The sequence below is a fragment of the Azolla caroliniana genome, unplaced genomic scaffold, assembly GCF_043228905.1.
Source record: "Azolla caroliniana isolate FFs.n. ecotype wild unplaced genomic scaffold, voAzoCaro1.0.p SCAF_20, whole genome shotgun sequence".
Taxonomy (NCBI): domain Eukaryota; kingdom Viridiplantae; phylum Streptophyta; class Polypodiopsida; order Salviniales; family Salviniaceae; genus Azolla; species Azolla caroliniana.
In genome coordinates, this window is record NW_028230455.1 from 1319097 (window position 1) to 1331624 (window position 12528).

Sequence of the window (12528 nt, forward strand, 5' to 3'; positions counted from 1 at the left end):
GGGCTCCGTTCCAGTTTCCGTCGTAAATTTTGGAAACGTAAGCTGAAGTCCGCTATCGTCTCGTCGGCAGTTGCTTAATCGTATAAAACTGTCCGAGGATTTCGCGTTGTGGAACCCTCCGATGGAAGAATCGCAAGAAAGCGGACTGGAGCTAATCGAAGGTTGTTATTGCTGGTAAATCCATCTGTGAATGCCAAAACGTCGCTCACTCATCTAATGTTAACCCGAACTCCGTCATTTTCGACTATTGTGCTACCCGCCTTCGAAAGGCTCTGCGCCATGTGGTTCGCATTCCAGACATTCAGGAACATGTGAATATGCGTTGCAGCGTCGGTGTCACCGTTGAAGCAGGGGTAGCAAAGGCCATGGTGGGGGCTACAGCGAGTCGGAAAAGACCACCGGGTGGTTGTGGTGAGCGTAGTCCCCGCGTCTCGTCGAGGTATTTGGAGAGTGAATCATCACCTTTGTACTCACGGCAAGTAGTACTGAGGTTGCTGAGGCGCGGCTTTTGCCGTGCGCGTTCTTCTGCTTGGCGTGTGACGGACCTTGTTATTGGTCGGTCTTGTCGTGTTGGTTCTCTGGGGCGTCTGCGACTAAACATCCATTCGTCGTTGTTCGTCTGTGAGAAGACACAGATCACCAAGCGTGCCAAAAGTCTTGCCAAAAGGAACACGGTCTGTGGTCAGTCCTTCGACCTAGACCTCCAAGTGGGTGTGGAACAACGAATAGGCGTCTAAGTGTAATGGGTAGGGGAATGTTCCATGTAACCTATCAGCGAATAAGGGAGACATCTACAACCGAATCCTTAGCAAAGGTTACACTTACGTTCTTACACGCTTAGGTCTTCAAGACACACATAGTGGATTAGCCGTAGCTATACACAGAGAATCAGAGAAGATAGAATTCTATTATGAGACGTTTCTTACATTCCCAAAATTACACGCTCTCTCTATCAGAGGTTTTCTGCCCTTTATATACGCAGGGTCTATTTAGCCGTTCACGCTTCTTGCGTGAACCGTTACATGCGTTATGATCTTATATTATTTCTTATTCCTACGCTCTTGTCCGTCGGTTACTATTCCGGAGGACAACAATGGCTGAGATCGTCATGAAGGCTTCGTTCACAGAGGGTTGCATTTTCCTGCTCTTTCGGTACGGCCCGATGGTGAGGACCAGGGGCTCGTGCGTGAGCAGCTTCACTTTTTGCAGTTGTCGGGGGACTCGAAAGATGTTGTGGCCAATTAGCATAGTGTAATTTATGCTCCCATTGTAGCTCTCCTTGCCACATAGATAGTATCGATCGATCTGAGGCATTGTGGTTCAATCGATCTCTGGGGTGAACTTGTGGAGGAGAATGGTATACAGACATCTCTATTGCCATGTTGTTGTTCCTCAGTATGAACACAAGCGGTGGCAGCAGAAATAGTAGTTTGAATGCCATAGCCATCAATTCCTTCGTTAGGCTTGGCCTCTCCAGATCTCCGATTAGCTGTGTTCCATGAAGGTCCATCTGAGGAGAAGCCAACGGCATCATCGATGATACATTGTATCATTCCCTTTGGTGTGCTTATGAATTAATCTGCATGACGAACAAACAACTTCCTGCAAAGAAGGCAAAGAAAGGAGATTGCGCCATAACCACACTCATGGCTACTCCCTCTAGAAGATTCACACACAAGGGAGTAGGTCTAGATCCACCCGCACCTCCTCTAACGAGCTTTGCACGGGATCACCTGAGCATGCAAAATGCAACCTCCCTTTCTTGGAGTAGGAATGTTGAGATGAAGCTTTTTCTATCAATTGAAAATCATCAAACAGAGAAGAATTCTGAAATAGAGAACTAACCACGTCTTTCTTCCTTTTTTCTTGTTCTCTTCTCGCTCACTCTCTTTCATGCAGCCTAAGGAGCAGATAAGTCGACTGAGGGGGTCGAGGAGCGTGGGCCAAGAGACAAGTTGGCAGGAGGAGCCAAGGTGAATAACCGACAGAGCAGGAGGAGCCTCAAGTTAAGCTTGAGGGGGAGGGGAGTTGAGAAGCAAGCTCAACATAGGTTGGATCGGCTAAATAAGCCGAGAGCTGGATTGGATGAGGACCGATCAGCTAGGTCCAAATTAGTTGAAGAAGTTGGGAGCCGGCAAGCCATTAGAGATCTACACTCCTATTTTAGTAAGTAGGAATAGCTTTAGGAGTTAGTGTTAGATGTTTTTATGTGAGCATTAAAGTACTGACAGTACTTGTGTCAGGGTTTGTATAAAAGTGCTCAATGAGCACAATGTATGTACACAGAGCATATTATTTTTTGAATTGAGTTTTTAGTCTTCTACTCTCTCTTTCTCTTTCTCATACTGTGTAACTTGATACTCTCTCTGTTTTCTCTGTTGCTGTCTAGTTGAGCCGATTGTGTTCTATTTTTTAGCTTCCGCCCGTAATCTATATAGTTGTCCTTTCTCTAGTACTGTTGGTTGCATTCAGGGAACCATCGCGCTATTTCCTCCGTTCTCCTTGGTTCCGGTTGGAATACTCTACCATATGACAATGCTTTTCTAGCATTCAGGTCTCATCGGTAATACTGTTGTGGGTCGCAACGGTCGTTCCACCGATTGTGGTTGCCACGTCGAGGGTCATAATTCCAACGTTGATTGTTGTAACCATGCTAGTCAAAATATCTTCCTTCCATTCTTCTACTTTGATCGTAGTCTAGAGAGTAATCCTGATCGTATCTATCTCGTGGGTTTTCTTCTACCCTTCATTTGTCCTCGTATCAGAATCTTCCATCCAATCCATACCAATCTTCTTGCCAGAAACGGGTGTCCGGACGGAATCAATCTTCTTCCGGCCATCGTTCATCGCAGGGCTCAATTTGTCGTACTGGTGATGATGGTCTATTCAACAGGTTATATTCGCACCAATCTATCGTGTGTGTCTTTGAATGGCATACATCACAATGCGTCCTCATTGTGCATTCAAGTCATGGAAAAGGTGAACATGATGGAGATGAGATGGAATTTTTTCGGGTCCGGCAATGGAAAAGGTGAACATGATGGAGCAGGTGCAGTTATAAAGCGGGCACGTATCCATGAACAACTAAAGGCCGTTGATGTGCATATGAATTGTGTGCCTTATGTAGTCGATTTTTTAAGAACTAATATGTCAACGAGTGCAATTGGTGTTTACTCCTCATAGGTTTGAGATATCAAATGCGTTCTCTGGGAAGTGAGGATAGATGAAGTAAATTGGGAGAAGACATGGGAGTGCCAAGGAATTCCCGAATTGCGTTCTCTCCACTCTATTCGGGGTTATTCTATGACAGATGGTCATTGTATTGGAGTTAGAGAGTTAACATGTTTTTGCTACCATTGTGTGCAGGCAAATTGGAGGCAATGTTTAAACAAAGCTTATATTCAGAATTGGGAGTACCATACGTTGATCGAAAAGAAAGCAACTAAAGGAGAGATAAAAAACAAAGCAGGAGTTCACATATCAGGGATGTGTGCAAATTTCTACTTATTGAAGCACACGGTTTGTAAACAATGTGCAACACAGAATATTGTAGATGATTGGGGAAACTTTGTATCTATTGGGACATTCTACATTGAAGGTATTTTTTATGCCCAACTAGATGCATACAATTATGTGTACATACTTTTCAAAGACAAACCAATAGCCTATATGTACTCCCATTTGGTCAGGTGCATCAAAGTACCGATGTCGCAATACAAGAGTTGCACACATTTATACACAGTTAGTGTTGATGTGTATGAATGTATTTACAACACTATGCCATGGAATTTGTAGCTCGCGTCAGATCATACTATGAATCTTACAAAATGGACAAACCAACGCTATTGCAAAATCCATCTTTAATAATATTATCGTTGGAATTGTGTCTATTTATGCAGTATTCTTACTATTCAATTTGCAATATTCCAATGCACTCATGTAAACAGAATTTAGTTTTATTGTCTATAGTAAACAGCTTTCAGTTTTATTACTCTCAAGTAAATCCTGTATAAATTTAAAGAACACACAATACGGTCTACAAATTTGAACATGTGAAAACAACCTCAAAATAAGGGATTGATTTTATCATTGATGTGAATGTCACTAAATTACATTGTCATAATACACCATTGGCAAGGTCTACGAATTTCCGATTAAAACTATTAAGCTCTTGGTTGTCAGTGGAACTTCTCTACATATGTGCTCTGCATACCGAGCTCAATATGGAGTCCACAACCATGCGTGAAGTTGGCAGCTAAGAGTTTCCACCAAGTAGTTGTCTGGCATCTCATCGGGCACAATGAGACAACATCTGCGAAGGTTGAGGTAATGTCGATAATGTTTTGTATCCACAATTAAGGTATTGTCGGCATTATATTCTAGCCACAATGTCCAAAAATCAGAAAGTTGCTGGAACCTTACAATATCCTTCTGCTCGCAGTTTTCCCTTGTCCATTGACCCTTAAAATGGTGTTTCCACCATGGGAATATTCTCTCCACACACTTCCAGACTTGTGCTCGAGACCATGGAGGAGATTGTGAAGAAACTAAGGTTATTTGCATCCCTATTCATGGCATATTTGAGTTTATCTTCATCCATTTAGTTGAATTTACTAGAATACTTAGGGAAACCCCTACATATGATAATGACATATATTTCAATGGTGCAATTAGTGAGATTTGAACCCGAATACACATACATACAAACATACATCGATTATGATTATGTTGGGTTCAACTAGAGGTCTTGTATATCTTCATGAGCTTGTGATACCTCCCATCATCCATAGAGACATAAAAAAAATTCCACGAATACACATTTTGGGGTAAATATGCTCACCAACTATTCGAGATAGACCCATAACCAATGGCTCATCACATATCAAACAAATACAATAACAAACAACAGACAGTACAAGAAAATACAAACATAACTAGATCCATACAAACACATTAAATTTTATTCTAAACAAAAATTTTAAAAAATAAAGTTTGGTCACATCATTGTGCAACATGCAAATAGCATCATTATGTGGCTCTCCAATCGCATTGTTAACTATGTCGCACAACAGCAATACGGAAGCGACGCAGTTAACATGTTTTGGCTTTGCTAATACCCTATTCTACAGTAGTGACCAATAGATCATGAAAAATGATTGAACAAACATGATTCTATATTCTTTTTAAATTATTAACCTGCAACCTATATGCTATTTGTTAGATAACTTTTACTCAATACACCGCACAACACATACATGAATTTAAATAATTTGACTTTACTTATTGAAGCATTGACTTACACCCAGGATATGTACCTTCCTCTCAAGAAATAGCAATTCAAATTCCTCTTATATTCTCCCCCAACTCTAATGGTATTATTTATATTCCCTCAAAGAGAAAAGGAGTCAGGTTTGAAACTTGTGCATCATGTTATTTTACAATAAATAATTTCCTGACTTTGAGGTGATTTTACAACATGTGCCATTGAATACAACAATAGGAACATTATCTAGGATTTTATAATTTGGTTATTCACTTCATTCATAACCTACCATATCATGAATCCTATACTTCAAAGCCACTCATAATTGGAGGAGAGTTGGGTTGGAGAAATAATCTATCTTGAAACCCTTGGATGAGGTAGCTTTGGCCTTCCAGAAGATGATCAAAATTGGCTCCACGTCACAAAGCCTTGAGGATCTTAATATGTTCATGAACATTGTTTTTTTGGCCTCATCAATAGAAGCATTGTTCTGGGACAATTCCATAGGAGAATTACCAAAGCTTGAATTAGAAAAGCTACAAACAATATTAGTTAATGACATGGAGTTTCTCTTCCTATAAGACCTTGAGAGATTCTTTGAGCTTAAACATCACGAATATTTCAACCCCATTTCTACCATGGTTGATTTTTCACTTTAATTTGTAAACTTAAAGTCAACCTTTGGTTTTCAAACACTCAATTGGAGATTTTGGTTTGGTTGTTTGGCCTCCATCATCAATTGCATGCAAATGGATGCCAAATTTTCCCTTAGGCTCAAATTTTGGTCACTTAGACCATTTGGGTAAACCGGAAGGCAATCACCTATTCCTTACTTTTATTACTCTTAAGTTCTCCTTCGAACAATCTCTTTATTATTGTTTTAAATTCATTTGAATCTTCGTACAAACATTTTACCTTTACTTGGAAGTACTGAAAGTTTGTAGATGTTTGTGGACTTTCACCTTACTTTGAGGTTTCCCACTAGTAAGTATAGGTATCTTATCATTTATGTATTAAAACATAAAGCCATTTGTCATATTTGTATTATGTATCTTATGCATCAAAACTAACAATATAGTTGGGCCTGATGTGAATTGGCATGTAGATTACAAGCATTTTCTCAATGGAACTATGGAAGCTAGTACATATGATTGCTCTTGCTAGGGACCTGAGAGTTTTCTTGTATTCGTCCAAGTGCTCCTTAAATTAATCACAGAATACTCAAGCAAGAAGGCCAGATGCGTATACAAATTGAAGTAATTCCATTTTTGTCAAATGAGACAATATATTAGGCTTGTTAAAGAAAACATACAGCCATGGTACCACATGATACACAAAGGTCGTTGAGAACATTGATTGTTACACATCAACTATAGAACACTATATATAGGTAAAAACACCATAACTAGAACACGAGGTAAGAGTGATGCATTTTGTATCAACTCCTGGTAAACCCACATTATGAGAAATTGATTACACTCAATTCCAGCCATAGATCTTCATTTTGACTATCCAAGAACCCTTGAAAGGAAGAAGCACATATGTTCTCTCCTCGTTGGTATTGAAATACATGAATTCCATCCGTGTGAATTTCCCTCTTGATAAAATCGAAAATCTATGGCATAGCACATCATGTTCCATCACTCGTGTTCTCTCTCGGGGTTCTCGATGAGAGCTGATAGCCCTCGCACTACCTCCGCTGCATTCTCTCTTCCTGACATTGGCCGAGTTTGTCTCCACCGCCCGCTTCGACTTAACGGGGGTCCATGGTTTTGATGAGCCAGAGTAGGCCATGCATTGTGAGCCGAGGATCGACTATGTGAATGGTGGTTCTTGTCTCTGTCTTTGTCTTTTTCTTTATCTTGACGAGAGCGCCGCACAGCTTGTTGTATTCGCCTTTCATGCTGCCCAAGAATGTCTTCAAGATTGGCCGATGGATGTAGCAATGGGCCCGAGAAATGTATACGATCAGCTTGCCGGCCCCCAGCATTGCCTCCTCGAGAGCCCTATAACAAACTCAGCATATTTTAGTCCACTAGAATCTTTATACCAAGCTTAAATTCATAGACCTTCACACCATGACCTATGACAGAAACAGAGTAACCCTAACTTTTGCAGGTTCCATTATTGAAGTTACAGTGACATGACAACTTTACCAGCCTCTCATGTTGAACTCGATTGGCTCCATTTAGGTTCCGTTGCTCGGCTGCTGGCTTTGTTGGTAACTCGGGATGCTTGTACTTGTGGCTATGTAAACCACTAAACCCATCGCTTGGTCTCGGATGTGCAGCAGCCAATGACTTGCTGGAATTAGATCGATATGTTGGCGGCTGCAGGGGGCGAGAGAAATCCATCGATTGAGTTTGAGCTTCACTGTGTTTTCGCAGCCCTTTCACATTGGCAGTCGAATTGGCCACTGGACCAAAACCACCTCGAGTCACAACAACAGCAGGCCCATCGGCCAGGGGCCGAGGTGGGTCAATCGGAAAGCCAACAGCTGAATCTTCATGCCTTGGATTAAACTTCTCGCTTTGGCTTTTTACCGAGTGTGAAGCCAGACGACGTTTCTATGAGAAAGAACAAAGTGAGGTTAGTACAAAATTGGTATATACTACTGAAGTGAGTATATGAAACTGGTATATACCATCTGAAGTGAAATGAAAATGGTATATAGCATGTGAAATCAGCATGAAATAATGGTATATACCATGTGAAGTGAAAAATAAAATATTATATATGCCATGCGAAGTGAGCATGGAAAAAAGGTATACATTATGTGAAATGATGATGAAAATGGTACCTGAATGGATGCCGGCAACTCTGCATTTGCATCGGGTGCAGGGATAGCTTTGTTTGGCCTTAATCTATCATCACCACCTTGTTGCACTTGCACCCTTACTCCAGCAGCTCTTTGTCTGAATGCCGAATAAGATTTTGCACATACATTACATCTCTTATCAGAGTTTAGCGGAATTTCGCTCTCAATTCAGTAGAGCGCGGGTTGAAATTTTGGGATTTAGGGCAAAATCCGAGCAAACACATATACATGTTCTGCTCAAATCCTATAAAAGTGTGGTAGTTTTTCATGATTTCCTATTTTCCCATGCATTAAGAGAAAAGACATATTGCATATATCTGTGTGTGTGCATTTGACAACTTAGAAAGTACAAGAAAAAATCACATACCTTCGGGCTTCTTCATCTCTTAATTTCGCATCAAATTCTTTACTGGGGGGATATTTTGGAAGGCTAGAAGGATCACATGCAAATGGCTTTGTGGTGAAAAACTGGAATTATAACAAAAAATAAAAATAAACTTAGATTAAAATCCATGAGACCAGAAAAAAAGATAATTTAAGTTGTTGCCAACAAAGGGAATAAGAACCTCGCTCTCCAGAGCTCCGGCAGCAGTTCCCCTATCTGCTGGTTCTATAGCCAGCAAAGTCTCTAGAGAAGACAGAGATGAGGGCGGAAAGTCCCGGAATGTCTCAGCGATGCACCTCTTGTAAGGTTGCTTTGGTTTGAAGATAGTGGCATGTGGAAGCTTAGACTTCCTCCAGTATTCTTCTGATGGCGAGCCACAGAGTTTAAATATCTTGTGCAATTGCTCAACCTGCGTGCAAGAGATCCAGAGTTTCCATGTAAGATCACTGCTAGAAGTAGACAAGATTTCACTACTCAAGTATAGTTGCTTTTATAGAACATTGCCCTGTGCCAGAAATATGTTAGTCCTTACCTTTCCTAGTCCCATTGGCAATGTCTAGGCTATTAGCTATAGTAGTGAGAATGATGTTACACCAGAAAGCTCAAATCCCAAACCCTAGAGTGGTAAACCACTCCCTAGTCATCCTCTACCATATCAAACCACATTTCCTCATCATTTTGGTTTCTTTTAATAAGCACTTACTTCGGTTCTCCCGGGCATTATCGGCTTTCCAGCCAATAGTTCTGCAAGGATGCATCCTGTGCTCCACAAGTCTACCCCAACCCCATACTCCGTTGCCCCCAATAGAAGCTCAGGAGGACGATACCATAAAGTCACAACTCGACTTGTTAAAGGTTGTCTTTGATCTTGAGAAAAGAATGTGGCTAGCCCAAAATCAGCAATCTTCAAAACTCCTGAATTGTCGAGCAGAAGATTTGATCCCTTAATGTCGCGGTGGAGAACTCCACGACGATGGCAGTGGTCAAGCCCCTTCAATAGCTGTTGTAAGTAGTATTTCACCTTCCAAAGAAAAGCAAAAAAAGTTTAGGGTTACGCTAATTGGCTCCTTTCATTTAAGCTAAGACTATTCACTATCCGAAACATTTTACATACTTGAGGCTCTGAGAATTTAGTTCCAGGTGATGCAGCAAGACCAGCTAAATCGTGCTCCATGTATTCAAAGACAAGATAAAGGCTGCAAGACATCCTTGATGTAACTAATCCTTCTAGCTTTACAATGTTGGGATGATCAAGACGCCGGAGGACTTGGATTTCGCGGGCCATGAATCGAACACTCTCAGGTTCAAGATTATCAAACCGCACTTTCTTGAGTGCTACAACTTTCCCCGTCTCCAAATCTCGTGCTTTATATACATTGCTGTAGGTACCTTGGCCAATCTGCAAAACAAAGCACAAATTGATGCATTGCCATTTGTATGCAATTGTGGTAATAAATTGTCATTAGAAAACTTTCCAATTTCCCCACACTAAAAACATATTACCATTTCTCATACATTTGGTTACAATTTATACAGTAGGTTTTCAAAGACAGGTAGTGGACAATTTCCTGACTGGGGAAATGATCCCGGTGCAAGTCCCTGAAGCTTATAATGTTGAACAATTCAAAGAAAGATGCGGGAAAGTGGACCAAATCTAAAAATGTTCATCAACATCCTTGATCTTGCCATCTGAATCAACGTACGAAAACACGAGGAAAAGTGGGGTATTTCCCCACAACCTAATGTGTGATTAACCTGGCATGGTCAACCTCATAATGTTGTTTAAATCAACTCAGGGCAAGAAGATGGGTTTTTGTCTTCCAAAAACCTTCGTATGGTGTAATAATGGAGCAATGTAGGCACTTTCCTACATGGGATGGAAGTAAGTATCGGAAACTTAATGATACTAGCTCCACTTCTTGACCAATGTTACCTATCATACATAGATTGATGATTGATAAAGCTAGTATTTGCAATGATATAACATCCCATTTGAAAGATTAAGTTTACAAGCAATCTTTTTACATGTTAAAAGAAAGATTGGGTGGAAGCAAGAGCACTTTACCTTGTCCAATTTCTCGAATGAGTCGGCTCTTCTCGGGATCCATCCTTTCACAGCTTCTCCGGCAACCGAAGAGAGCCAGCTAGGCCATCCAGCAGCCACACATTCACCTTCTAGATGCTTTGGAGGATTGCTTAACCTTGGATTCGGATTGTGAACCAGCTGCCCTGCTTTCCATTGCTTTGTCTCTCTGCTATCCTCTCGTTGCTGCTTCGGATTCACTCCATTGCTCTTGATCTTTGTATCTCTGTCTTTCACACCCACACCATCTCCTATTACTTCCACATAATTCAATCTTCCTGATGCAAATGAGCTCCTCTTTGATGTGTAAAGCACTTTAATTTTCTGGTCTTCACCTATATCTTCCTGTAGTACCCCCCCAGGCCTCTTTGAACACCCACATCCCATCACTAACAAATCAACAGCACCAAGAACAAGAACAGAGAAAGGATACAGAAGAATTACACAAACAAATACCCTAATTCCCCAAAAATACACAAAAGAAAACCCTAATTACAACCCCCCCCAAAAAAAAACCCTAATTACCCAATAAACAAATAAATTAATAAAAATGTCTCTGATCTTCGAAGTGTACCCAACATAAATACCAAAAAATACACCAAAGATACCCTAATTACCCCAGAAATTATCTTTCTCTCTAAAAATGCACTAATTACCCATATCCTCCGAAAAAATCCTGATTACGGAAAGGGAATACAGCGAAGTTTTTTCTTATCTCCAAAATTTACCCAGAAAAATACACCTATTACTATATTCCCTTAAACTTGGACCCTTGATACGTTCACAAGAAGAAAAACAGGAGAGAATGGTGGGCATATAGGGGAGGAGCTCATTCTTTTTCTCCTTTTCTTGAAAGTTAGAACCAATTTTACAGCTCTGAGGAACTCATTGCTACTCATTGAAGCTTATTCAAGATAGATGGTTAGCTTTGTAAATGCCCTGTTCTTTCTTCTCTCTCTACCTCTCTCTTCTCACTCTCTCTCTCTTCTCTCTCCTCTCTCAACTGAGAAGGCCAACCAGATTCTGCAAGAAAGCAGGGTGGCTCATAAATTCACATAATGTACATAGCTGACCCACCAGAGGGAGAGAGAGACAGACACAAAGGGGAGCATTGAAGGGTGGGAAAAGGGGGGGGGGGGGGGGGGGATTCAAGCTAAGGGCTTTCTTTCATAAGACCACTTATTCTTCACCATAGCCAGCTGTTACTAGAACAACTGCAGAGACAGAGAGAGAGAGAGAGAGAGAGGTGGGGGTGTGGGTGTCCACACACATGGGAGCATACATACATGTATAGGCACACCACCATCACCATCACCAACACACATGTGTATGTGTATGTGTATGTGTATGGTGTATGTCTATGTCTATGTCTATGTCTATGTGTATATGTATATGTATATGTATATGTATATGTATATGTATATGTATATGTGTATGTATATGTATGTGTATGTGTATGTGTATGTGTATGTGTATGTATATGTATGTGTATGTGTATGTGTATGTGTATGTGTATGTGTATGTGTATGTGTATGTGTATGTGTATGTGTATGTGTATGTGTATGTGTATGTGTATGTGTATGTGTATGTGTATGTGTATATGTATATGTATATGTATATGTATATGTATATGTATATGTATATGTATATGTATATGTATATGTGTATGTGTATGTGTATGTGTATGTGTATGTAAGTGTGTATGTATATGTATGTGTATGTGTATGTGTATATGTATATGTATATGTATATGTATATGTGTGTGTGTGTTTATCCAACCTTACTCTTGGAAATCCTTCCTCCCTTACTTAGGTAGGCCATGGACAATGTGTGCGTGTGTTTATGATTGTGTGCTCACTCGAACCAGAAGTATTTTCTAGGAACTTCATGGACGGTTGTGGGCACTACGTTCTGGTACCAGCACCTTAGCCTGAGACGTATGGGATGTGCACTCACTCGAACAGAAGTATTCTAAGAAC

General features: G+C 40.6%; 1 protein-coding gene across 1 annotated transcript; it reads right to left on the minus strand.

Moving 5' to 3' along the window:
• Nucleotides 1-6528: 6528 nt before the first annotated feature.
• On the minus strand, nt 6529-11260 carry LOC147850753 (putative serine/threonine-protein kinase At1g54610). Its single transcript, XM_087335917.1, has 8 exons — nt 10532-11260; nt 9581-9865; nt 9170-9487; nt 8648-8875; nt 8449-8549; nt 8064-8178; nt 7420-7830; nt 6529-7269 (listed from the first exon to the last, which is right to left on the minus strand). Exons 1-8 carry the CDS (start codon nt 10934-10936, stop codon nt 6904-6906), a joined length of 2229 nt encoding a protein of 742 aa, XP_087192043.1. The 5' UTR covers nt 10937-11260; the 3' UTR covers nt 6529-6903.
• Nucleotides 11261-12528: the final 1268 nt, after the last annotated feature.

Bases quoted from the DNA above. Each gene is read 5' to 3' on its own strand.
- LOC147850753 (XM_087335917.1), bottom strand. From the start codon at position 10,936: ATGGGATGTGGGTGTTCAAAGAGGCCTGGGGGGGTACTACAGGAAGAT. The intron at 9,866-10,531 runs GTAAAGTGCTCT...TTTGTTTTGCAG, and splicing joins CATTCGAGAAATTGGACAAG to ATTGGCCAAGGTACCTACAG. The intron at 7,270-7,419 runs GTAAAGTTGTCA...AGTTTGTTATAG, and splicing joins GAGTTCAACATGAGAGGCTG to GGCTCTCGAGGAGGCAATGC.